General features: G+C 42.3%; 1 protein-coding gene across 1 annotated transcript in view; it reads left to right on the top strand.

Annotated features, from left to right (window-relative positions):
* LOC142149662 (asialoglycoprotein receptor 1-like) overlaps nucleotides 1-26,074 on the top strand; it is a 42,858-nt gene extending 16,784 nt beyond the window's left edge. The window contains exons 3-8 of the mRNA XM_075204976.1: nucleotides 6,388-6,498; nucleotides 10,713-10,808; nucleotides 16,844-16,918; nucleotides 18,980-19,131; nucleotides 23,976-24,082; nucleotides 25,693-26,074. Coding sequence (XP_075061077.1) covers nucleotides 6,388-6,498; nucleotides 10,713-10,808; nucleotides 16,844-16,918; nucleotides 18,980-19,131; nucleotides 23,976-24,082; nucleotides 25,693-25,837 — 686 coding nt within the window. The 3' untranslated portion in view covers nucleotides 25,838-26,074. The remainder of the gene's footprint in view (nucleotides 1-6,387; nucleotides 6,499-10,712; nucleotides 10,809-16,843; nucleotides 16,919-18,979; nucleotides 19,132-23,975; nucleotides 24,083-25,692) is intronic.
* The last annotated feature ends 382 nt before the right edge of the window (nucleotides 26,075-26,456 follow it).

The raw sequence follows: 26,456 nt of genomic DNA, 5'->3' as shown, positions 1-26,456 counted from the left end.
TTGCTGATCCGAGCCGGATCCGAGACAGATCCGGGTATTCCCGCCAATTGCAAAACTGAAACCGAGGCTCTGAGTCATAATCCCGCTGTCGGATCTCGCGATACTCGGATCCTATAATTCCCCGCTAGTCGCCGCCATCTTCATTCGGGCATTGATCAGGGTAGAGGGAGGTTGTGTTAGGTGGTCCTCTGTCCTGCTATATCTCGTGCTGTTCAGTTCTGTGCTGTGCTGTGCTGTGTGTTCTGCTCAGTCCAGTGGTGCTGTGTCCTGTGCTCTGTCCTTCTGAGTTCAGTGGGGCTGCTGGGTCCTGTGCTGTGTCCAGTTCAGTCCACTGGTGCTGTATAAGTCCAGTGGTACTGCTATTACAAAGTTCACTGATTCAGCAGTATAAGTCCAGTGGTACTGATATATTACAAAGTTCACTGATTCAGCAGTATAAGTCCAGTGGTACTGATATATTACAAAGTTCACTGATTCAGCAGTATAAGTCCAGTGGTACTGATATATTACAAAGTTCACTGATTCAGCAGTTTAAGTCCAGTGGTACTGATATATTACAAAGTTCACTGATTCAGCAGTATAAGTCCAGTGGTACTGCTATATTACAAAGTTCACTGATTCAGCAGTATAAGTCCAGTGGTACTGCTATATTACAAAGTTCACTGATTCAGCAGTATAAGTCCAGCGGTACTGATATATTACAAAGTTCACTGATTCAGCAGTATAAGTCCAGTGGTACTGATATATTACAAAGTTCACTGATTCAGCAGTATAAGTCCAGTGGTACTGCTATATTACAAAGTTCACTGATTCAGCAGTATAAGTCCAGTGGTACTGATATATTACAAAGTTCACTGATTCAGCAGTATAAGTCCAGTGGAACTGATATATTACAAAGTTCACTGATTCAGCAGTATAAGTCCAGTGGTACTGCTATTACAAATTTCACTGATTCAGCAGTATAAGTCCAGTGGTACTGATATATTACAAAGTTCACTGATTCAGCAGTATAAGTTCAATGGTACTGATATATTACAAAGTTCACTGATTCAGCAGTATAAGTCCAGTGGTACTGATATATTACAAAGTTCACTGATTCAGCAGTATAAGTCCAGTGGTACTGATATATTACAAAGTCCACTGATTCAGCAGTATAAGTCCAGTGGTACTCTCCTGTGCTGCATATAATTTTTAAAGGCTTTGCCGAGTGTGTGTGGCTTAGGGGTACGCTCTCTTGTGCTACATATAATGGAAAACAAAAATTTGGAGGATAAAGTAGGGAAAGATCAAGACCCACTTCCTCCTAATGCTGAAGCTGCTGCCACTAGTCATGACATAGATGATGAAATGCCATCAACGTCGTCTGGCAAGCCCGATGCCAAATCTCCTAGTACAGGGCATGTAAAATCCAAAAAGCCCAAGTTCTCAAAAAGTAGCAAAAAAAGAAACTTAAAATCATCTGAGGAGAAACGTAAAGTTGGCAATATGCCATTTACGACACGTAGTGGCAAGGAACGGCTTAGGCCCTGGCCCGTGTTCATGACTAGTGGTCCAGCTTCACCCAAGGATCTAAGCCCTCCTCCTCCCCCCCAACAAAAAATTTAAGAGAGTTATGCTGTCAGCAACAACAACAACAAAACAGCAAAGAACTCTGCCTTCTAAACAGATGATATCACAAATCCCCAAGGCGAGTCCAAGGGTGTTGGTGGTTGTGAAGCCTGACCTTCCCATCACTGTACGGGAAGAGGTGACTCCATCCAGCATTTGCAGCATGCCCTCTGCATATGCTGGAAGGATCACCCACAGTCCAGTTACAGATTTGGCTAATGAAGGTGTGAATGTTGTACACTGGGAGGAGGATATTGATGTAGCTGGCGCTGAGGAGGATGTTGATGATTATGATGCAGACAGATACCAAATTGCCTTTCTCAATTTCTATTTATATTCTAGATTATATAACGGCTGAATACTTTTCTATTTTACTCCTAGTGGAGAGGGGATCTGATGCAGACAGATACCAAACTGCCTTTGTACATTTCTTTGTATATTTGAATCTCTAGTTCTACAGTCTATGCAGGCTGCTTTTTTTATATTCAACTACAAGTGTAGGGCGGGGGGGGGGGGGGCATAAATAGCCACCAAAGTAACGTGGTCCATTTAATTTCACTTTCTAGCTCCACAGTCTGTGCAGCCTGCTTTTTTTTATCTTCAAAGTATTTACAAGCCTTGCAATCTAAATTAACTAGAGGTAGTGACATTCTAGAACTCCACCCTCTATATGCTGCAGAGGGTGGAGGAGCATCAAAAGGCCATTCAAGCCTACACAGCCACCTATGACATAGGAAAAGGAGTGGGGATGCGCCTGAGTCAAGCGCACTGGAGAATGATTTCCGTGTTGTGCAAGGTTCTGCAGCCATTTGAACTTGCCACACGAGATGTCAGTTCCGACACTGCCAGCTTGAGTCAGGTGATTCCCCTGATCAGGCTTTTGCAGAAGCAGCTGGAGAAAGTTAGGGAGGAGCTGGTACACCATTGCAATTCCACCAAGCATGTAGCTCTTGTGGCTAAAGCCCTTCGTACGCTTTGCCAGGATCCGAGGGTGGTCAATCTTTTAAAGTCAGAGGGATACATTCTGCCCACCGTTCTCGATCCTCGGTTTAAAGCGTATGCTGTGTCTCTGTTTCCGGCGGACACAAGTCCACAGCGGTGCAAAGACCTGCTGGTCAGGAGATTGTCCTCTGAAGAGGAACGTGACATGCCACCAGCTCCACCTTCATTTTCATAACTGTTTGTGCAGTTCCAAAAAAGAGGAACTGCCATTTCTATTGCTACCTTCTTTCTTTCTGTATTTCCTGTGTCCTGTGGTCTGTTCTGCTAAGGGGATTGTTATTTCCAAGTTATCCAAAAGTTAAAAAAAAATTAATTTATTTTTATAAAAAAATTATAAAAAAATTAATTTAAAAAAAATAAATAAAACATTTTCCAAAATTAATTGGAAAAAAATATTACAAAATTTTAAAAAATCTAGCTTGTACTGCTATTTAAAAGTCTAACTACGATCATTCACTGTTGCTGTACCCAAAAATAATAGGTACTGCTATTAAAGTACAGTCCAGTGGTACTCTCCTGTGCCGCAGATAATTTGTAAAAGCTTTGCCGAGTGTGTGTAGTTATGTATCACAGGTTTTAAGAAGAGGCACAACACTGACAACCTGTTAGAGAAACTGAGGGAAATAATCTCTCTGTGGCTCACCCCACTTAGACTCTCATGGGGATTCGAATAACTGCCATTTCTATTACTACCTTCTTTCTTTCTCTATTTAAAAAAACCCAAAACTGTCATTTCTATTACTACGTTAATTGTTTGTGCAGTCACAAAAAAGAGGAACTGCGCCCTTAACTGCTATGTTGGTTTTAGACGTCCATCCGGTGTCCGCCATCTGTTCCCTGGAATTCAGACCAGTTGAGTTTTTTTTTTATTATATTGTGGGGACCACTCCACTACGCAGTCCAGATACTTTTTTGGTGGAATTCAGACCAGTTGAGGTTTTTTTTTATTATATTGTGGGGACCACTCCACTACGCAGTCCAGATACTTTTTTGGTGGAATTCAGACCAGTTGAGGGTTTTTTTATTATATTGTGGCCCCGATATCAAATTGGGTACCGGGGCCACTCCACTACACAGTCCAGATACTTGTTTGGTGGATTTCAGACCAGTTGAGGGTTTTTTTATTATATTGTGGGGACCACTCCACTACGCAGTCCAGATACTTGTTTGGTGGAATTCAGACCAGTTGAGGGTTTTTTTATTATAATGTGGGGGCCACTCCACTACGCAGTCCAGATACTTGTTTGGTGGAATTCAGGCCAGTTGAGGTTTTTTTTTATTAAATTGTGGGGACCACTCCACTACACAGTCCAGATACTTGTTTGGTGGAATTCAGGCCAGTTGAGGTTTTTTTTTATTAAATTGTGGGGACCACTCCACTACACAGTCCAGATACTTTTTTGGTTAAAATTAAGACCAGTTGAGGGTTTTTTTATTATATTGTGGCCCCGGTATCAAATTGGGTACCGGGGTCACTCCACTACGCAGTCCAGATACTTTTTTGGTAAAATTCAGACAAGTTGAGGGTTTTTTTATTATAGTGTGGCCCCGGTATCAAATTGGGTACCGGGGCCACTCCACTACGCAGTCCAGATACTTTTTTGGTGGAATTCAGACCAGTTGACGGTTTTTTTATTATATTGTGGGGACCACTCCACTACGCAGTCCAGATACTTGTTTGGTGAAATTCAGACCAGTTGAGGGTTTTTTTATTATATTGTGGGGGACCACTCCACTACGCAGTCGATACTTTTTTGGTAAAATTCAGACCAGTTGAGGGTTTTTTTATTATATTGTGGCCCCGGTATCAAATTGGGTACTGGGGCCACTCCACTACGCAGTCCAGATACTTTTTTGGTAAAATTCAGACCAGTTGAGTTTTTTTTTATTATATTGTGGGGACCACTCCACTACGCAGTCCAGATACTTTTTTGGTGGAATTGAGACCAGTTAAGGGTGATATATTGTGGCCCCGGTACCAAATTGTGTACCACTATGCAGTCCAGAAAGCTACCTCGGTGAAACGTTTTGGACTAAAAACAATATTGTGAGGTGTGAGGTGTTCAGAATAGACTGGGAATTAGTGGAAATGATTGCTAATGAATGTTATTGAGGTTAATAATAGCGTAGGAGTGAAAATAAACCAAAAAAACCTGATTTTAACACTTTTTATGTTTTTTTCAAAATAAATCCGAATCCAAAACCTTTTGTCAGGTGTTTTGCGAAACAAATCCGAACCCAAAACCTCAAGGAAATCCGAATCCAAAACACAAAACACGAGAGAAAGTGCACATCCCTAAATTAAATAAAACCGTAGTGTAACATCTCTTCATCTGGTTATTTGTATTAACTATCCTTTGTTCCCCACACCGACACTATATCTAATATTCCAGAATACACATATATCTAACACAAGATACTGCAAAAACACTAATTCTTGCATTCATCATCTACCACATTGACTATTCAATTTCCTTCTTACTGGTCTTCCCCAAAAAAAGACTCTTAATCCTACAATCTATTTTGCACGCAGCGGCTACATTGATTTTCCTTATAAATTGTTCTTCTTCTGCTGAGTCACTCTGTCAGTCTCTACATTTGTTGCCTGTTTTTTACCAAATCCAATATAAAATACTTCTACTAACCTACAAGGCCATCAACAAAGCTGCACCAACATACATCTCCTCACTTGTCTCAAAATATCTCCCAACCCGACTACTCCATTCTGCACAAGATCTGCTTCTCTCATCCACTCTCATCACATCCTCCCATTCCAGGTTACAGGACTTTTTTTGAGCTGCACCTCTTTTGTGGAATTCTCTCCATCGCACAACATGACTTTCCTCTGGACTACAAACCTTCAAGCGTTCTCTGAAAACCCACCTCTTCAGGCAAGCTTATAGTATTTCTCAGCCACCATCCTAACCTCATTAGGTTACCTTATTATCACCCTTTACACAGTTCACACAAGACAACAACCCTCTTACCCCCTGACCAACATTGCTGTGTGCCTGGATCATATACCATACTAATCACTTTTTACTTTTGCAATCTGGAGGGACCAAAATGCAATATGTAGACTTAACCTCATGTATCCGACTCCCATTATCCCATAGATTGTCAGCTTGCAAGCAGAGCCTTCTCACATCATCATCTGTATTACCCAGTATTGTCTATTACTGTGTTTAGCCCCAATTGTAAAGCGCTACGGAATTTGCGGGCGCTAAATAAATAAATGATGATGATGATGATATAATCTAGAACACATGTAATAACTATCTTAAATCATAATAGTAAATATAATCTAGAATATGTATCTAATAGCTATTCTAATGCACTAATAGTAACTATATCCTAGAAAATTCATTTAGCAACTATTCTAACTCATTGTTTGGTAGATATGGTCTAAATGTAATCTAGATTACACTTGTAATAGCTAGTCTAGCACACTTAGAAGCATTTAAGATCTTATCTTCCTAGTCCAGATCTCTTTCTTCCACCACCGGCCAATCAGTGTTAAGCGAAATATTTGTATAAGGGAATCTGTTCAAAGCTCCCAATTTAGCAGATCACATAACATGTTATTATATTTTATTTCCATTAGATTACCAGGAAATAAGATTCCCAATAGATTACTTGATGGAAGATTTTTGTTTTTTATACTGTGTTAAAATGTATTTTCTTAAACTGCATTTGTGTTTTATTGTAAAGGGGACTGTTCCCTTTATACCTGGACCAGTGGGCTCATCCTTCTCCCTCTCTGTCTGTTCTCCACAGGTCTCATGAGCAGAAACATCCCAAAGCCCCCCTATCTGGTCTACGCTCTACTATCCCTCTGTGCTGGTCTCCTCCTAATCATCATCATCATCCTCGTTGTCATCATGACCAGTGAGTGCGCCACACTCACACTCCTCATCCATTATGTTACGTTAACACTCAACTTTTATCTTTATACCCCCCACACTACATCTACACTCTATACCCCAAGCCTCACACTACATCTACACTCACACTCCTCATCCATTATGTTACGTTAACACTCACCTTATATTCCTACAATCCAATCCTCAGACTACATCTACACTCACACTCCATCTACACTCACACTCCATCTACACTCACACTCCATCTACACTCACACTCCATCTACACACTATACCCCAAACCTCACACTACATCTACACTCACACTCCATCTACACTCACACTCTATCTACACTCACACTCTATCTACACTCACACTCTATCTACACTCACACTCTATCTACACTCACACTCTATCTACACTCACACTACATCTACACACTATACCCCAAACCTCACACTACATCTACACTCACACTCCATCTACACTCACACTACATCTACACACTATACCCCAAGCCTCACACTACATCTACACTCACACTCTATCTACACTCACACTACATCTACACACTATACCCCAAACCTCACACTACATCTACACTCACACTCCATCTACACTCACACTACATCTACACACTATACCCCAAGCCTCACACTACATCTACACTCACACTCTATCTACACTCACACTACATCTACACACTATACCCCAAACCTCACACTACATCTACACTCACACTACATCTACACTCACACTACATCTACACACTATACCCCAAACCTCACACTACATCTACACACTATACCCCAAACCTCACACTACATCTATACACTATACCACAAACCTCACACTACATCTACACACTATACCCCAAACCTCACACTACATCTACACACTATACCCCAAACCTCACACTACATCTACACACTATACCCCAAACCTCACACTACATCTACACACTATACCCCAAACCTCACACTACATCTACACACTATACCCCAAACCTCACACTACATCTACACTCACACTACATCTACACTCACACTACATCTACACTCACACTACATCTACACTCACACTCTATCTACACTCACACTCTATCTACACTCACACTACATCTACACTCACACTACATCTACACTCACACTCTATCTACACTCACACTCTATCTACACTCACACTCTATCTACACTCACACTACATCTACACTCACACTCTATCTACACTCACACTCTATCTACACTCACACTCTATCTACACTCACACTACATCTACACTCACACTACATCTACACTCACACTACATCTACACTCACACTACATCTACACTCACACTACATCTACACTCACACTACATCTACACACTATACCCCAAACCTCACACTACATCTACACTCACACTCTATCTACACTCACACTACATCTACACACTATACCCCAAACCTCACACTACATCTACACTCACACTACATCTACACACTATACCCCAAACCTCACACTACATCTACACACTATACCCCAAACCTCACACTACATCTACACTCACACTACATCTACACACTATACCCCAAACCTCACACTACATCTACACACTATACCCCAAACCTCACACTACATCTACACTCACACTACATCTACACTCACACTACATCTACACTCACACTACATCTACACTCACACTCTATCTACACTCACACTCTATCTACACTCACACTACATCTACACTCACACTACATCTACACTCACACTACATCTACACTCACACTACATCTACACTCACACTACATCTACACTCACACTACATCTACACTCACACTACATCTACACTCACACTACATCTACACTCACACTACATCTACACTCACACTACATCTACACACTATACCGCTAACCTCACACTACATCTACACTCACACTCCATCTACACACTATACCCCGAGCCTCACTACATCTACACTCACACTACATCTACACTCACACTACATCTACACACTACACCCCTAACCTCACACTACATCTACACTCACACTACATCTACACACTATACCCCGAGCCTCACACTACATCAATGCTCACACTACATCTACACTCACACTACATCTACACTCACACTACATCTACACTCACACTACATCTACACACTATACTCCAAACCTCACACTACATCTACACTCACACTACATCTACACACTATACCCCTAACCTCACAATACATCTACACTCACACTCCATCTACACTCACACTCCATCTACACTCACACTCCATCTACACTCACACTCCATCTACACTCACACTCCATCTACACTCACACTCCATCTACACTCACACTCCATCTACACTCACACTCCATCTACACACTATACCCCAAACCTCACACTACATCTACACTCACACTACATCTACACTCACACTACATCTACACACTATACCCCAAACCTCACACTACATCTACACTCACACTCCATCTACACTCACACTACATCTACACACTATACCCCGACCCTCACTCCATCTACACTCACACTCCATCTACACTCACACTCCATCTACACACTATACCCCAAACCTCACACTACATCTACACTCACACTACAACTATGGGCCTGAAGTACAGTTGGATACAATTTATGTAAATAATGTAGCCATAATGGCATCCAAACAGCACAAGTCTGGGCTAGTGATACTATAGCCGGGGAAGCAACAGCATGGGGCCCCCCTCCCATACTGACAGCCGGGACCAACCCATTCAGCCTGGAGCAATATTCCCTATGGGATATGAGGGCTGCAAAATCATGTGCCCCCTCCCTAGGAAAACCAGCCCTTTATTTTATAGTGTTTTTTTGAACTACAAGCCATAGCGGGCCCTGGCACCCAGGATATGCTGCTGTCGTGGTCACACTATAGGCATGCCAGGACTTGCTGGGACCAGTTGTAACTGCTACAGGTCCCCACAATAGCAACTGATAACCCCTATACACAACCTATGGTGCAGAATGTTTATCACCATTAGCAGCCGTATTTTCCAGAACCACACTGTTCACTGGCACTCAGATGCCCCTGGACTTGATGTGTATAGTTGTTATGAATTGTGAGTGAATTAGAGTCAAGGAGACTCACAGCTATGGAGCAACACACAGACAAAGCAAGACAAACAGGACACAAAAGAGGAGAGGTACACAAAGTCAATAAACAGGCCAGGAGTTGAAGTGCAGGTAGAGATCCAACAGCAAGGTCCAGTGAACAAAGCCAGTGTCAAACATAGAAATCCAGCAGCAGAAGATAACAACGCCACTTTCATACCCTCATCAGCACATAATGTGACTCCTGCTGACAAACTTTGTATTCTTCCCCCCAGGAGACCCCAGAAGGGAGGTGAAGTGTGAATCTCGTTATTTTGCTATAGGAATTAGGCAGGCTGCGGAAAAATGGCCTGCTCTCCTGGAAGTCCGGGAGACCTACTCAGAATTCAGGAGCCTCCCGGACACTACGGGAGAGTGGGAGAGTATGCTGTATGCATGCGTGTGTTTGAACCTGCATCTAACTCCATGATACCATATATATATATATATATATATATATATATATATATATATATTAACAAAGAGGCATTTAGATGGCAATATGCAGAGAAAGCATGCAAGCAGAGTAACACATTTGTGCAGCAATGCACCTAGATTAAAGACAAACAGGTTGAAGACATATGTGTGACAAATAATAGTTTTCAAGCTTGATTTAACTTACAGCAGACAGACAGGGTGTGATTGAAGTGAGAGCAAGCAGAACAGCTGATGGGAGTTCCCTCTTAAAGGGAAGGTGGGGGTGTCACGTGTCCATCAAGCTAGAGCTGTGGGAGGAGTGTCAGGTATAATAACCTTGTTTAATTCACTGTTCAGGGTGACCAACACTGGGGAAGTTGGCTGGTGTTCAGGGAACTGGTCTTTGTCTAGTTAGTGTTTAGGGTCACAAGAAAGTGTATGGAATCTGTGTGGTGTCAAATACCTTTACCATCCCGATATTAAAACCAAGTAAAGAGCCAGAAGTTGTTTGAGTGTGTTTCACTAGAAGTGTGCTCTTGCCACATATATATATTTGAATTCACACTGCATACACATTTAGAATATATCCACATTCACACTATATTCACACTCACACTACATTTCCACCCCCACTACACCAGGGTGATGCTCACTGAGGAGAGGGGCAGAGAATAAACATTGACTTTCTTCCTACAACAGACAATGGAGTAAACAGGACAGAACGGAGCCTCAACTCCAAGCTCGGAAACCTGAGTGTGAGTCTAAGTGAAAAATTGGAACATCTGTTCCAGCATGGTGAGTGTCCCCTCAGTTGTGCTCTGTCTTATTATCCTGTCTATACTTCCTGCATGTGCTGGAATGATGGAGATTGAAATGCTAATAAAACCTAATTCTAGAGGTGAGAGATGAGGGGCAACAGATGGAAACTGGGAGTTAGGAATCTGATGCTTATACATGGCTGGGGGAGTGAGAGGCAAGTGGTGGAATTAGGAGTAAATAATGTAACACTTATACCTGACCTGGGGAATGGTATTAGGGAATTGGGATAAGGTATCTGACAAGGGAACATGGCTGGGGGAGAGTGAGGAGAAGAGATGGAGCTGGTAGTGATGAATATGACACTTATACATGGCTGGGGGAGAGTGAGGAGAAGAGATGGAGCTGGGAGTGAAGAATATGACACTTATACATGGCTGGGAGAGAGTGAGGAGAAGAGATGGAGCCAGGAGTGAGGAATATGACACTTATACATGGCGGAGGGAGAGTGAGGAGAAGAGATGGAGCCGGGAGTGAGGAATATGACACTTATACATGGCTGGGGGAGAGTGAGGAGAAGAGATGGAGCCAGGAGAGTGAGGAATATGACACTTATACATGGCTGGGGGAGAGTGAGGAGAAGAGATGGAGCCAGGAGTGAGGAATATGACACTTATACATGGCGGGGGGAGAGTGAGGAGAAGAGATGGAGCCGGGAGTGAGGAATATGACACTTATACATGGCTGGGGGAGAGTGAGGAGAAGAAATGGAGCTGGGAGTGAGGAATATGACACTTATACATGGCTGGGGGAGAGTGAGGAGAAGAGATGGAGCCGGGAGTGAGGAATATGACACTTATACATGGCTGGGGGAGAGTGAGGAGAAGAAATGGAGCTGGGAGTGAGGAATATGACACTTATACATGGCTGGGGGAGAGTGAGGAGAAGAGATGGAGCCGGGAGTGAGGAATATGACACTTATACATGGCTGGGGGAGTGTGAGGAGAAGAGATGGAGCCAGGAGTGAGGAATATGACACTTATACAAGTCTGTGGGAGAGTGAGGAGAAAAGATGGAGCCGGGAGTGAGGAATATGACACTTATACATGGCTGGGGGAGAGTGAGGAGAAGAGATGGATTCGGGAGTGAGGAATATGACACTTATACATGGCTGGGGGAGAGTGAGGAGAAGAGATGGAGCCGGGAGTGAGGAAACTTCCCTTTACAAGGCAGCACCGCTTTAAATTTAAGCGCCGAAGACGCCGAACTCGCGGGGGTTGAAGAAACTGGAGGTTAATACATTTACCCCTAGTTCTAGGGAGTGACCATTACAGTAGGTGGTGAAAGTTGGAGAGGTCATGGTAGGAAGTAAGAGTAAGGAATTTAGATGCAGCAGTAGTAATAGGAGAGTCGGTAGGGATGTTAAAATCCTCAATGATAATAGTGGGAAGATCAGAAGAGTGGAAATGTGAAAGCCAGACGGCAAAGGATGGGCTAGGGGGCGATAAATGACAGCAACATGAATGTGGAGAGGGGAGAAGAGGTAGATGGAGTGAACTTCAAAGGTGGAGTAGGAGAGGGAGGGGGTAGTGGGTTCAGGGGAATAAAGTTAAAGTTATAGCCAGGAGACAGTAGGACACCTACACCACCTTCTTGGCGGTTCCCAGGACAGGGAGTGTGGGAGAGGGAGTGAGCCCCATGGGAGAGTGCAGCAGTGGACGCAGTATCAGAGGGGGTGATCCATGTTTCTGTAAGATCCAGGAGACCAACGGAATGGGAGAGGAAGCGGTCATGAATGGAAGTGAGTTTGTTGCAGACAGATCTGGAGTACACAGGACAGGAGAAGGTGAGTAAGAGGAAAGATGGAAATGAGGTTGGTGGGACTGGATGTTTTGGGGGGACAGGGTGATATGTGGTGGAGGGGAGAGCGACAGGGATAAAGGTGGTAGGCTTGGGTCTGTAGTATCAAGTAATAATGTGGGGAGCCAAGAGGGGGAATGGTTGGAAGTTTTGAATGAAGAGTAATAAGGTACAGGAGATGTAGTAATTGAGACCCGGGGGTAAATGTATGAAGCTGAGAGTTTTCCGGCGGGTTTGAAAAGTGGAGATGTTGCCTATAGCAACCAATCAGATTATAGCTGTCATTTTGTAGAATGTGCTAAATAAATGATTGCTAGAATCTGATTGGTTTTTCAAACCCGCCGGAAAACTCTCAGCTTCATACATTTACCCCCTGGCAGAGTCATGAAATAGGAGAGAGGACAATATCCAGTCCAAACCCAGTTCATACTTAATTACAAATACTTGTGGTGCAGGGAAAGCTTTGAATAGGCTTGAAAATTCAATGAATTAGATAGAAGACTGAAACAGCAGTTGCAGTGGGAGGGTATAGCCGGTCACTTAGAACAGCAGGCTGATAAAACAGAGGGGATGTTGCAGTGAAATAAACTGACAGATCAAACAAATTTTTCTTGAGGAGAGAAGGAAATAAGTTCAGAGTTCAAAACAAAGTTTGTGAGATGTGAAGCTTACAGCTGGGGAGGGATGGAAGCATCAGGAGATAATATGGAGTTGCAGGTGAATGTTGTCCTCGTGCAGCTGTGTTTTCTGGTAGAATGTTTCCCAGCTGTTCTCCAATTGTTCAAGTCTTGTGTTAAACACACTGGCTGACAGCCTCTGTCTGTTCAATAAGTGAATTAACCCCAATAACAGCACATTACAAATACAGTCATAAATTATTAAACAAACTATAAATTAAATCTTATCCTTGAAGTAGGAAGCGAGATCCTGGGCACTGATAGTAGATAGTAGGCTTTGGTAGTAGTAGATAGTAGGCTTTGGTAGTAGTAGATAGTAGGCTTTGGTAGTAGTAGATAGTAGGCTTTGGTCGTAGTAGATAGTAGGCTTTGGTCGTAGTAGATAGTAGGCTTTGGTAGTAGTAGATAGTAGGCTTTGGTAGTAGTAGATAGTAGGCTTTGGTAGTAGTAGATAGTAGGCTTTGGTCGTAGTAGATAGTAGGCTTTAGTAGTAGTAGATAGTAGGCTTTGGTAGTAGTAGATAGTAGGCTTTGGTAGTAGTAGATAGTAGGCTTTGGTAGTAGTAGATAGTAGGCTTTGGTCGTAGTAGATAGTAGGCTTTGGTAGTAGTAGATAGTAGGCTTTGGTAGTAGTAGATAGTAGGCTTTGGTAGTAGTAGATAGTAGGCTTTGGTAGTAGTAGATAGTAGGCTTTGGTAGTAGTAAATAGTAGGCTTTGGTAGTAGTAGATAGTAGGCTTTGGTCGTAGTAGATAGTAGGCTTTGGTCGTAGTAGATAGTAGGCTTTGGTCGTAGTAGATAGTAGGCTTTGGTAGTAGTAGATAGTAGGCTTTGGTAGTAGTAGATAGTAGGCTTTGGTCGTAGTAGATAGTAGGCTTTGGTCGTAGTAGATAGTAGGCTTTGGTCGTAGTAGATAGTAGGCTTTGGTCGTAGTAGATAGTAGGCTTTGGTAGTAGTAGATAGTAGGCTTTGGTCGTAGTAGATAGTAGGCTTTGGTCGTAGTAGATAGTAGGCTTTGGTCGTAGTAGATAGTAGGCTTTGGTAGTAGTAGATAGTAGGCTTTGGTAGTAGTAGATAGTAGGCTTTGGTAGTAGTAGATAGTAGGCTTTGGTCGTAGTAGATAGTAGGCTTTGGTAGTAGTAGATAGTAGGCTTTGGTAGTAGTAGATAGTAGGCTTTGGTAGTAGTAGATAGTAGGCTTTGGTCGTAGTAGATAGTAGGCTTTGGTCGTAGTAGATAGTAGGCTTTGGTCGTAGTAGATAGTAGGCTTTGGTAGTAGTAGATAGTAGGCTTTGGTAGTAGTAGATAGTAGGCTTTGGTCGTAGTAGATAGTAGACTTTGGTAGTAGTAGATAGTAGGCTTTGGGGTGGGAGGATTGAGAAAAGATTTAGGGCTAGATTTACTAAGCTGCGGGTTTGAAAAAGTGGGGATGTTGCCTATAGCAACCAATCAGATTCTAGCTTTCATTTATTTAGTACCTTCTACATAATGACAGCTAGAATCTGATTGGTTGCTATAGGCAACATCCCCACTTTTTCAAACCCGCAGCTTAGTAAATCTAGCTCTTAATGTGTTAAACAGCCATTTGGGGTTAGAAGCCTGAGCATAGATGAGAGATTGGAAGTATGTTTGTTTTGCAGTGTCCAGAGCATTTCGATAGGAATGGTAGATAGAAGTATATGTGAAGAAATCATTAGAGGTGCGAGATTTACGCCAGTGATGTTCTACTTACGGGAAAGTTTTTGAAGATTTCGTGTTTACTTTAGTTTGTTACGGCTGAAATTAAAGTCGACGTGTAGCATGTACATTTGCTGAAGACACTAGATCAAAGGCTGTTGCTAGGGTTTGGTGAAAATGAGGTACAGCCATATCAGGGGAGGAGATTGTAGAGCTTGGGGAGAGAAGATGTTGGAGAGAGGTTGAAAAGTGTTGAAAATTAATAGAGCTAAGATTTCTGCGGGTGTGAGGAGGCTTGGTAGAGTTTGACAGCAGGGAGGTTAAAGTAGTGTGGGTGAGCGTGTAGCTGATAAGATGATGATCCAAGAAAGGGAAAGATGTGTTAAGGAAATCAGAAACTGAACGAAGTCTAGAGAAAACTAGGTAAAGGCAATGGCCATCCCGATGAGTAACGGATTAAACCCACTGGGAGAGGTCGAGGGAGGAGGTTAGAGAATAGTTTGGATGCAGCAGTGGAACATTAATTAGCAATGGTGATGCTAAAATCACCAATGAGGATGGTGGGAATGTTGGAGGATAAGAAAAGAGGGAGCCATGCAGAGAAATCCTCAAGAAATTGTTGGTGCACTCCAGGGGAGGGGGGCGATAGATAACAGCAGCACGCATAGAGAATGGATTAAAAATCCGAATAGCATGTACTTCAAAAGATGTGACCGTGAGTGATGGGACATTTGGTGGAACTGTGAATGTGTGGGAGAAATGGAGGCCACCATGTGAAAGGGCTGCATTCCATAGGGCACATTTAAAGGTCTTTGGAAGAGATGGGGGACAGGTGATGTGTTTCAAGTTTGCTGGATTTCAGTACTGTTCAGATATACTGTATGTGTATTGGAGGAGTGTAGGGGACCTGGATTAGGTGATATATCACCAGCTAAGAGAGAAAGCTAGGTAAGATGATTGTAAAATGTGTGACCATTTATGTTCCAGTTAGTGAAATTAAATAGGACAAAGGTTCATGAGTGTTAACTAGAGGTGAGTGGACTAATGAAGGGGCAATGTGGACAGATGTTTGTTTTGCAGGAAGGGTGAAGGGCAAAATGTCTGTCCCAGGAGAACTGGATTCCACAAATTGAAATTAAGGGAATCCAGTGTTTTTGAGAGAGAAAACCACAGTGAAATATTGAGGTCTGAACCACAGCAATAAAAGGTCTATGTGTTTTGTGTGTTCAGCCACTAAAGGTAAACTAGCTGCCCTCTAATAGAGGTAGTGCCATGAATAGGAGGTAGGTGTTTGTGGAATATTGTGAATCCAGCATTGTTTTACCTGTGTTATATCACAGGTACGGTGCTGCTAATTAAAGCTAATCTATATTCACTAGTCTGAATGACCCATTAGAGACCCGTGTATTACACCTAAACATTATAGTCCTATAGTGCTATATTTAGTCCTTGTACTGGCTGCAGTAAGCACTTTGGTTAGGATGTATTTCTGAGAAGAAATGTAGCTGGGTCTACCTTAAGTAATTACCTAATGAATCCATATTTATTGGTGTTTCAAGATTACAGAAAACTGTTACCAAGTTGCCTAAAACTTCATGAGCCCCAGAAAATTGCCTCTGCCCCATAGGCTGGTGTCTGGTACATGAGTAGTATGAGATATTATAGTGGGACTGCTAGTTCCAGAGTTAGTGATTGCTGTGTCCTATGGAGATGGGGCGGGTGAGAGACTGGGGTGTAAGACCCAGAAAGAGAGTTTGCAGTGTGCAGAAGGTATAAATGCTGTTTGGTTATCTGGAGTTACCTATGAGGGGGCAGATGGGTATCTGCTGGGACTGTGAGTAACCGGTATTCTCCATATCACAGGCTCACGTCAGAGTGATCTTCAGAGAATTATCAATGCTGTTGGAAGATTGAGAGAAGAGATCCGAAAAGAAAACAGTGAGTTCATACTAGTCCAGAACACTTACCCACCAGACCTGTCATTTCCCAACAACACTCATAGATCTGACCACTGTCTCCAGTCACCTCTAGTTTCCACATTTCTTATCACCTATCACATGATATCACCTAATACAGTATGTGACCAATGTCCCTGATTCCCCACAACAGTCCCACAGTCCTAAACATTTGACAATATCACTGCTTAATTCTTCATATTGATCAGATGCATAGTACTATTTCTATAGTTATATATGCTGGGTGTAATTCTCAGTATCTGTTTCTATACTGTATGTATAGACAACAGCACAGTACAACTCCTCGTGTCCTTTTCCACACATAGAAAAGGAGGCAGGAGAATGATATAGGACTCTCTTCCATTCCGTAAATTATCTGAGATGTGTAAAGTGGCAAAAATTATACAAAATCTCAAAGAAATCGACATTTTTTGCTTTTCTCTACTTATATATTTTCATTTATTTATATAGCACCAATATGTTACACAGCGCTGTAGAGAGAATAATTAATTATCCATCTCAATCCCTTCCACATTGGCGCTTACAATGTAAATCCTCTACCACTCGAGCACACACTGAGGTCCATCTTGTCAGCGGCTGTGAGGATACCAGGCTCATGTGCCGCCATGATCTCCATGGCCCTGATTCATGAAAGAAAGTAAAGAAAAAAAAATGAGTAACTTTGCTCCTTGACAAAACCATGTTGCATTGGAGGGGGAGGTAAATTTAAAATGTGGGGACAGATGTATAGTTGGGGTAGGACATGTCTTAGTTCAACTTTAAATTTCAGTGTAATAAAGCTATCAAGTACTTGTGTGCTACATGAAATACAGCCAGTATTTATCTTATGTGCAGAATAATAAACTAATATCCACCACTTGCATAGTAACATGGTTTTGCCAAAGTTCAAAGTCACTCATTGTTTTGCTTTACTTTCCTTAATGAATAAGGCCCCATGAGTTCGTAATCACTGAGGCTAAACAACTGGAAAAATGTTTATTTTTTTTTTTACAAATAACAGGAATATATCACAGGTAAGGGCTGCCCTATCCAATGAACCACACCATTCACCCCCTGCCAGCAAAACATGGACTAAGCCAAGTGTCCTCCTGCTTTTTACAGGTCCACAAAGTACCAAAGTCCATGAAGGATTAGCAGATGTGATCCTCAGCACATTCATAGATCAGTCCAACAGAAGCTTTAACCCCATAGGGAATAAGTGCTAAGTAGAATGTAGGTCACAGGACTGCACGGCTAGCCTCCCGCTGTTAAGCCTGGTCTGGTTCCCATGGTGGTGTGGCCTTAGTGGGGCTGGTCTCACATAACATTTTCCCGCTGGACAGGATAATTGCATCATGGAGGGTGGCCACTGATCCTCCCCCAAGTCCTCGGATTGCAGAGAGACTCTGGGAATCCCTGATAAACTGTAGAAAATGGGCACTCTTTTGCTTGGCCATAAAAAATAACTCGCTTAAGCCAGAGCCTTATCCCTGATTTACCACATGAGAGACTTTTTGGCCCTACAGTTTATCAGCAATTTCAGATAAACATGACCTTGGTCTTTAGCCAGCGCTCACTACAACTTCCAAGGTCCTGGATGCCCTAATATGCCCAAATTAAAATAGCTCTTCCAGGGAACATGTAGGAGAATCCAGTGTAAAGAACCCACCTAGTGACATTTAAGAATAGCAAAACACCACACTTTAATAATACACACATTCAATGCCTTATAATACAGTAGTGAGTGAGAAGGGATACCAAGCAGTCTTGTTCTTCATCTTCAATATGCCAGGACCTCTGCTCTTGTCACAGCCACCAATAAGCCTAATAATATGTTTTTAGAGTATGGGAGGACAGATGCGCACCTGGAAGGTACCCACAATGTTTGAAATGAAATTCATGACCCCCAACACTGTGTCACCATGCTACTTACTGTGATTGTACCAAAATGTTCAATTTGGATAGCTGTAGAATGTCAGAAATGTTCTCACTCTAAACACTGACAATTTCCGAGACCTTCCTAAACCATTATCACTTCCGGCAGGAACTCTGGACCCTCTCTGTAGCTCTGAATGGAGATATTACGCATTGAGCTGTTATTATGTGTCCAAGGGACTCCGAACATGGTCTAATGCCAAAAAATACTGTGAATATAAGAAGTCTCATCTGGTCGTAATTAATAGTGTTGAGGAGCAGGTGAGTGACTAGGGAGCAACATAGGAGACCTGGAGATCACTAGATAAGAGGGAGTAGGGGGAGCAACATAGGAGACCTGGAGGTCACTAGAAAAGATGGAGTAGGGGGAGCACAAGGAGACCTGGAGATCACTAGATAAGAGGGAGTAGGGGGAGCACAGGGAGATCACGGGAACATCACTAGATATGGGGAGTAGCATTGGGTGAATTTCAATTGGTGTAAAATCAGTTGAAATGGGGTAATAACCTTGGATCACAGGACGTAACTGGAACATCACTAAATATAGGGAAAAAGTATTGGGTACCTGGAGATTATTATAAGATCATTAGATATGGGGGGTAGTGTTGGGTACCTGGAGATTATTATAAGATCACTAGATATGGGGGAGTAGTGTTGGGTACCTGGAGATTATTATAAGATCACTAGATATGGGGGAGTAGTGTTGGATACTGGGAGAAAATGTGAACATACTGGGCCTGAGTCATTAACAAAAGTAAAGCAAACAAAATTAGTACCTTGAATGTTGGCAAAACCATGTTGTGTTGGAGGGGGGGTCAATTTAAAATGTGAGGACAGATTTATAATTGGGGAAGAGCATGACCTAGATCAACTTTAAGTTTCAGTGTACAAATAAGGTAACAAGTATTTGTGAGCTACATGAAAAAACAGCCAGTATTTTCCTTGTGTGCAAAATAATAAACTAATGTGCACCCCTTGTACTGTAATATGGTTTTGTCCATTAGAAACTTACACATTTTTCTGCCTTACTCTCCTAAATGAATCCGGCCCACTGCGTGTATGTGTATATATATATATATATTTATTTAAAACGCATAGTCCAGAAATCGGTGTATAAGTAAATATGGGTACACATAGTCCAGAAATCGGTGTATAAGTAAATGTGGGTACACATAGACCAGAGATGGGTGTATAAGTAAATGTGGGTACATATAGTCCAGAAATCGGTGTATAAGTAAATGTGGGTGTACATAGTCCAGAAATGGGTGTATAAGTAAATGTGGGTGCACATAGTCCAGAGATGGGAGTATAAGTAAATGTGGGTGCACATAGTCCAGAGATGGGTGTATAAGTAAATGTGGGCGCACATAGTCCAGAGATGGGTGTATAAGTAAATGTGGGTGTACATAGTCCAGAGATGGGTGTATAAGTAAATGTGGGCGCACATAGTCCAGAGATGGGTGTATAAGTAAATGTGGGTGTACATGGTCCAGAAATGGGTGTATAAGTAAATGTGGGTGCACATAGTCCAGAGATGGGTGTATAAGTAAATGTGGGTGCACATAGTCCAGAGATGGGTATATAAGTAAATGTGGGCGCACACAGTCCAGAGATGGGTGTATAAGTAAATGTGGGCGCACACAGTCCAGAGATGGGTGTATAAGTAAATGTGGGTGCACATAGTCCAGAGATGGGTGTATAAGTAAATGTGGGTGCACATAGTCCAGAGATGGGTGTATAAGTAAATGTGGGTACACAGAGGAAAGAGATGGGTGTATAAGTAAATGTGGGTACACATAGTCCAGAGATGGGTGTATAAGTAAATGTGGGTACACATAGTCCAGAGATGGGTGTATAAGTAAATGTGGGTACACATAGTCCAGAGATGGGTGTATAAGTAAATGTGGGTGTACATGAACTGTTTTGTCTCCTGCACCCACCACACTCACCAGCTACATAGACAGAAATAAACCTCACACCCACAAACCCTCCTTGTATGTCCTCTTACTCACCCTGCTCCTTCTCATGGCTGCTGGTGATCTCTCACATAACCCTAGGTCTTGTACAATCCCCAATATCAGCTCAAGCTTCTTGCTCCACCCCAAACCTTTCCATCCATCCCGTACTTCCAATCCCACCAACCTTATCCACATATCTCCACTACCCTCTCTTCCCTTCTCCTGTGCACTATGAAACGCCAGATCTGTTTGTAACAAACTTACATCCATCCATGGTCTAATAATTTCTAAATCCCTCAAACTCCTTGCCATTACAGAAACCTGGCTCACCTCCTCTGACACTACACCCATGCAGATCTCTCCTGTGGGGGACTCTCCCTCAGCCACACTTCCAGACCTGGAAACAGACAAGGTGCTGGAGTAAGCATTCTACTCTTTCCAAGCTGCATCTACCAAGTCATACCCTCTGAACCCTCCCTCTCATTCTCCTCCTTTGAAGTCTACACTATCCGTCTATTTTTTTCCTCTTCACCTTCCTGTTGCTGTCATTTATCTCCCCCCAGGTTCAGTTTCCCAATTCCTTGACAACTTTGAGGCATTGCTCACTTATTTCCTATCATTTGACCTGACTACTCTCATACTAGGTGATTTCAACATTACCATTGATAATCCCACTGTCTCTTCTTCCACTAAACTTCTTTCACTTACGTCCTCCTTTGGTCGATCCCAATGGACGTCATCTCCTTCCTACTGTGATGGGCATTTGCTTGACCTTGTCTTCTCCCGTTACTGCTCCATCTCTAATTTCTCCAATTTAACCTTCCCACTCTCCAATCACAACCTCCATTCCTTCAGCCTCACCTTACCTCATGCCCCCCCTCCTGCACCCAAATACACACGTACACAATGAAACCTAAGTACTTTTAACCCAATCCACCTCTCATATTCATTTAAAAATCAATTTGCACCAATGACTGCATTGTCCTAATCAGGCTGCCTCTGTCTATAACAAAACACTCACTTCACCCTAGACAATGCAGCTATAGCTACTACATATAGTCTCCGACGATCCAAACCCCAGCCATGGCACAACAAACAGACCCGCTACCTGCAAAAGTGCTCCTGTACTGCAGAGCGCTGGAGGAAATCTCATTCCTATCCCGATTTCCTCCACTATAAATTCATACTTTCACCTTACAGCGCTGCCCTTTCAATTGTCAAACAAACATTCTTCAAATCTCTAATATCCACCCAGTCTTCTTACCCACTTCGCCTCTTTGCCACCTTCAAATCACTTCTCTGCCCACCTGCACCTCCTTCTCCTTGCTCCCTCACTGCCCATGATTTTACTACCTATTTCAAAGACAAAATTGACACTATTCAACAAGATATTTCCTCAGGCCAAATTACACCCAATATACCCACCTTTACCTACACTTCCCAATCCACCCTTAATACATTCTCTCCAGTAACTGAAGATGAAGTCTCTGCACTCATCATCTCACCTTACAACGTGTCCACTCAACCCTATCTCCACTCCCTCTCCTCCACTGCATGGCCACCTCTAACTCATCTCTTCAACCTGTCTCTCTCCGATGGCACATTTCCATCCTCCTTTAAACATATGCTAATCTCACCTATTCTAAAGAAACCGTTTGTCGATCCAGCCTCTCTCTCCACCCTATTTCTCTCCTCCCCTTTGCTTCCAAACAACTTGAGTGATTAGTGTACAAACGCCTGTCTCACTTTTATCCTCTCATTCCATTCACGACTCTCTACAATCAGGCTTCTGCCCAACATTCCACTGAAACTGTTCTCACACAAGTAACCAATGATCTACTTACTGCAAAATCTAAGGGTAATTTCTCCATCTCATCTCCTGGACCTCTCTACTGCTTTTGATACTATTGATCACCCTCTTCTCCTACATACCCTTCACTCCATTGGCCTTCATGACAAACTTCTTTCCTGGTTCACTTCCTACCTATTGAACCACTACTTTAGTGTTTCTACCTCTGGCACATCCTCCCCTCCACTCCCACTATCTGTTGGGGTCCCACAATGCTTTGTTCTTGGCCCTTTACTTTTTTGAATACACACCTCCTCTTTTGGGCCACTAATTCGCTCATTCAGCATCCAACACCACCTTTACAATGATGACACCCAAATCTATATCTTTTCCCCTGACCTCTCTCCTTCTGTACTATCTCGTATAACCAACTGTCTTTCTGCTATATCCACATGACTGTCCCAATGCTACCTAAAGCTCAACATGTCCAAAACTGAGCATATTATCTTCCCTCCTGCCAGAGTGACCACCTGCCCTCAGATCTCACTCACTGTCAATAACACCACAATATCCTCAGTCTCCCGCTGCCTTGGTGTCACACTTGACTCCACCCTCTGCTTTATTTCTCACATCCAGACTCTCTCCCAGTCCCGTCGACTCCACTTTAAAAACATTGCCAAAATGCGCCCATTTGTTACTCAACATGTTACCAAAACTCTTATCCATTCTCTCATCATCTCCCATCTTGACTATTGCAGCCTCCTGCTATCTGACATTCCTGACACCCGTATATCCACACTTCAATCCATCCTAAATGCTGCTGCAAGACAGATCTTCTTCTCTCACTGCTCCACATCTGCTGCACCACTCTGCAAATCCCTACACTGGCTCCCTGTGTCCTCCAGAATCCAATAAAAATTACTCACCGTTACCTACAACGCCCTCAACAACACCCCCCTGCATACATCTCACATCTCATATCAAAATACTCTCCCTCCCGTCCTATTAGATCTACCTCTGACCTGCGCCTTGTCTGGTCTCTGGTAACCACCTCTCACTCCCGCCTACAAGACTTCTCCCGTGCTGCTCCCCACTTATGGAATTCCCTACCACGCCTAATCAGGCTTTCACACAGCCTTAAAATCTTTAAAAAACCCATCTCTTTTTAGAGGTGACCTAATCCTCGATAACACTATTCACACTAATACACCCTCACAACTGTCCCAATCACCACTCTGAGCCACACTCGCTCCTCTTGTTTCAGCTGTGCCCTCTTCCCCATAGAATGTAAACTGTCTAATGAGCAGGGTATGTTGGAGAGGATTTGTCTAATAATCTCTATTTCTACTTTGGTGAAGGATTATGTAAGTAACATAACCCAGAACAAAGACATGTGGATCGGCCTCACAGATATGGACGGCAGCTGGAAATGGGTGGATGGGACGTCCTATGACACTACACCAAAGTAAGATGTTGATCTAATAACAACCCATGTAACATGTTCAGCCCAAAATAAAAATCACTCATTACACCAACGGCTGGTGGGATAATATCTTACTCAACCAATATCAGTGTCCAGGTATAGGATCTTTATCCGATATATCTTTATTCAGACTGACAGTAATATGGTAAATAATTACTTCTACTTCAATATAATGCCCTGAACACAGAACTCCTTCTCCTGCAGTCACTATGTGAGTCACAACAGCAAATGATGAGAAAGAGGCAGAATAATGGAGTATTATAGAATGTGTAGTATGAGGCAGGATAATGGAGTATTATAGAATGTGTAGTATGAGGCAGGATAATGGAGTATTATAGAATATGTAGTATGAGGCAGGATAATGGACTATTATAGAATGTGTAGTATGAGGCAGGATAATGGATTATTATAGAATGTGTAGTATGAGGGAGGATAATGGAGTATTATAGAATGTGTAGTATGAGGCAGGATAATGGAGTATTATAGAATGTGTAGTATGAGGCAGGATAATGGAGTATTATAGAATGTGTAGTATGAGGCAGGATAATGGAGTATTATAGAATGTGTAGTATGAGGCAGGATAATGGATTATTATAGAATGTGTGGTATGAGGCAGGATAATGGAGTATTATAGAATGTGTGGTATGAGGCAGGATAATGGAGTATTATAGAATGTGTAGTATGAGGCAGGATAATGGAGTATTATAGAATTCCTAGTATGAGGCAGGATAATGGAGTATTATAGAATTCCTAGTATGAGGCAGGATAATGGAGTATTATAGAATTCCTAGTATGAGGCAGGATAATGGAGTATTATAGAATTCCTAGTATGAGGCAGGATAATGGAGTAATATAGAATTCCTAGTATGAGGCAGGATAATGGAGTAATATAGAATTTCTAGTATGAGGCTTAGCAAAACATAGATTTACATGCATTGCAAAGCTAGCAGCACTTATCTGTGATATCTTACAAATTCAGTGATGTCCTGCGTCTGGGTTTTAGACACAGGAAATCTAGTAGCAAGGTCTTAATTAACCCTTCCTGCCTTCAAAAGGCCTCACATAGCAAAAGATCCAATCAACATGAATCCTATCTTTAGACAGTATCAGAATACGCATTCCCAAAGACAGGTACAACCCCAAACAAAGCATTTACCTTACACCAAGATATGCAAAAGGTTTTCAAAACAAAGACTTATTGTATCAGATATACATCAGAAATAAGGTATTTGCTTTTGAAAGGTTAGAAAAGGAAAAAACGAATTTTCCACACTGGTCTCAGAATTAACAATTTCCTATCTCAAAATATACATAATATCAAAAGTAAGTGCAATGGCAATTATATGAATATGCGCCCTGCGCTATTTCCTTTAAATAAATTTATACCATAAGTTATTTATATGTGATCCAGTCACAGGTGGGGTAGTCATTGAGGCATGAAAATATTTTGACAAAGGGCCATGACTTCAATTCCTTTGGTCCCTCCACTTGTCCCTTTTCTGCTTGTGAACAGGGGGCAACCTAAAGTCACTAGGTCTATCACTGTGAGAGTTATACTTAGGCATGTAACAAGTCTTTGTTGTTTATTACAGGTTCTGGGACCTCAACCAGCCAGATGACTTGCAGGGTCAGGACTGCGCTCACATTAGATATAGTGACAAGTTTAAGGATAAGCGGTGGAATGATCGGAACTGCTCTCTGAAGTTTCAGTACATTTGTGAATTGGAAATTTCATGATACAACACATTGTGGAGAATGTACCAGCACATGGACCTCCGGGATCTGTAATCTGCTGGGAGCCTAATTATCTAATGATCTTTCCTGCTTTCTGTTAATAATAGAGGAAAACTCCTCCTTCTGCTCCTCATATTACATTTTCCAGGTCCTAAGAGGTGAACGACCTTCAAGCCATAGAGGGCACATAGAGAATTTCACATATAATGTTATAACTAATAAAGTCTTAGTGACCCATCAGTCAGGACCTTCATCATTACTGCCTAACACAAGATGCCAAAATTACTGTGTTCTGTAAAAGGAGATTAATACAAAATGGACTTATCTTAAAGGTCTCAACTCAGAAGATGTCGCGACCCCAGAGAAAATAACTTCACCATAGAGTAGGATGGAATCTCTCTGCTATTCCTGTACTGACCTCACACACACACAGCTCTATCACTACACCTCCATCCTGTCCTGTATCTCTCTACTATTCCTGTACTGACCTCACACACACAGCTCTGTCACTACACCTCCATCCTGTCCTGTATCTCTCTACTATTCCTGTACTGACCTCACACACACAGCTCTGTCACTACACCTCCATCCTGTCCTGTATCTCTCTACTATTCCTGTACTG

This window comes from Mixophyes fleayi, chromosome 4 (assembly GCF_038048845.1).
Source record: "Mixophyes fleayi isolate aMixFle1 chromosome 4, aMixFle1.hap1, whole genome shotgun sequence".
Taxonomy (NCBI): domain Eukaryota; kingdom Metazoa; phylum Chordata; class Amphibia; order Anura; family Limnodynastidae; genus Mixophyes; species Mixophyes fleayi.
This window is presented reverse-complemented; position numbering and strand designations above follow the sequence as displayed.